The sequence below is a fragment of the Pygoscelis adeliae genome, unplaced genomic scaffold (genome assembly GCF_000699105.1).
Source record: "Pygoscelis adeliae isolate BGI_AS28 unplaced genomic scaffold, ASM69910v1 Scaffold294, whole genome shotgun sequence".
Lineage (NCBI taxonomy): Eukaryota > Metazoa > Chordata > Aves > Sphenisciformes > Spheniscidae > Pygoscelis > Pygoscelis adeliae.
The window spans coordinates 3,656,211-3,656,603 of NW_008824722.1; the positions used below are offsets into that span (position 1 = coordinate 3,656,211).

Below are 393 nucleotides of genomic sequence, written 5' to 3' on the forward strand. Positions count from 1 at the left end.
CCAGCCCCAGCTCCAGCCCCCCCGGTGTCCCCCGCCTGTCCGTTACCTTCTGCCTGCGCTTCTCCTTTCTCTTATCTTCTGTCGCCTGCAACATTTTCTCCTTCCATAAGTTGAAGAAGTAGGAGGGGTCGGTATAGAACTTGAGGCCGTCCTTTTTGTCATCCCTGGGGGGTTGGGGAGGGAGGAGAGGGGGTTATCAGCCACAAGAGAAGACCCCCCCTTGCAGCAGGGGGGTTTGGTATGATCACGGTCATAAGCTGTTACCCCACCATGAACATGTCCAACACAGTGGTCACTACTTGCGGTACCACTCGTCCCAAGCACCCTACGCAGTAGGGATGGTGGCACAGCAACCGGAGAAAACAGCTTCTCAGCCCTCTCCAAGGAGCAAAT

The 393-nt window shown here is 56.2% G+C and overlaps 1 protein-coding gene across 1 annotated transcript in view; it reads right to left on the bottom strand.

Moving 5' to 3' along the window:
* Positions 1 to 393, bottom strand: part of LOC103916354 (wiskott-Aldrich syndrome protein family member 3-like) — a 5,239-nt gene that overhangs the window by 2,676 nt on the left and 2,170 nt on the right. The window contains exon 4 of the mRNA XM_009323327.1: positions 47 to 164. Within this exon, the coding sequence (XP_009321602.1) occupies positions 47 to 164 (118 nt within the window). The remainder of the gene's footprint in view (positions 1 to 46; positions 165 to 393) is intronic.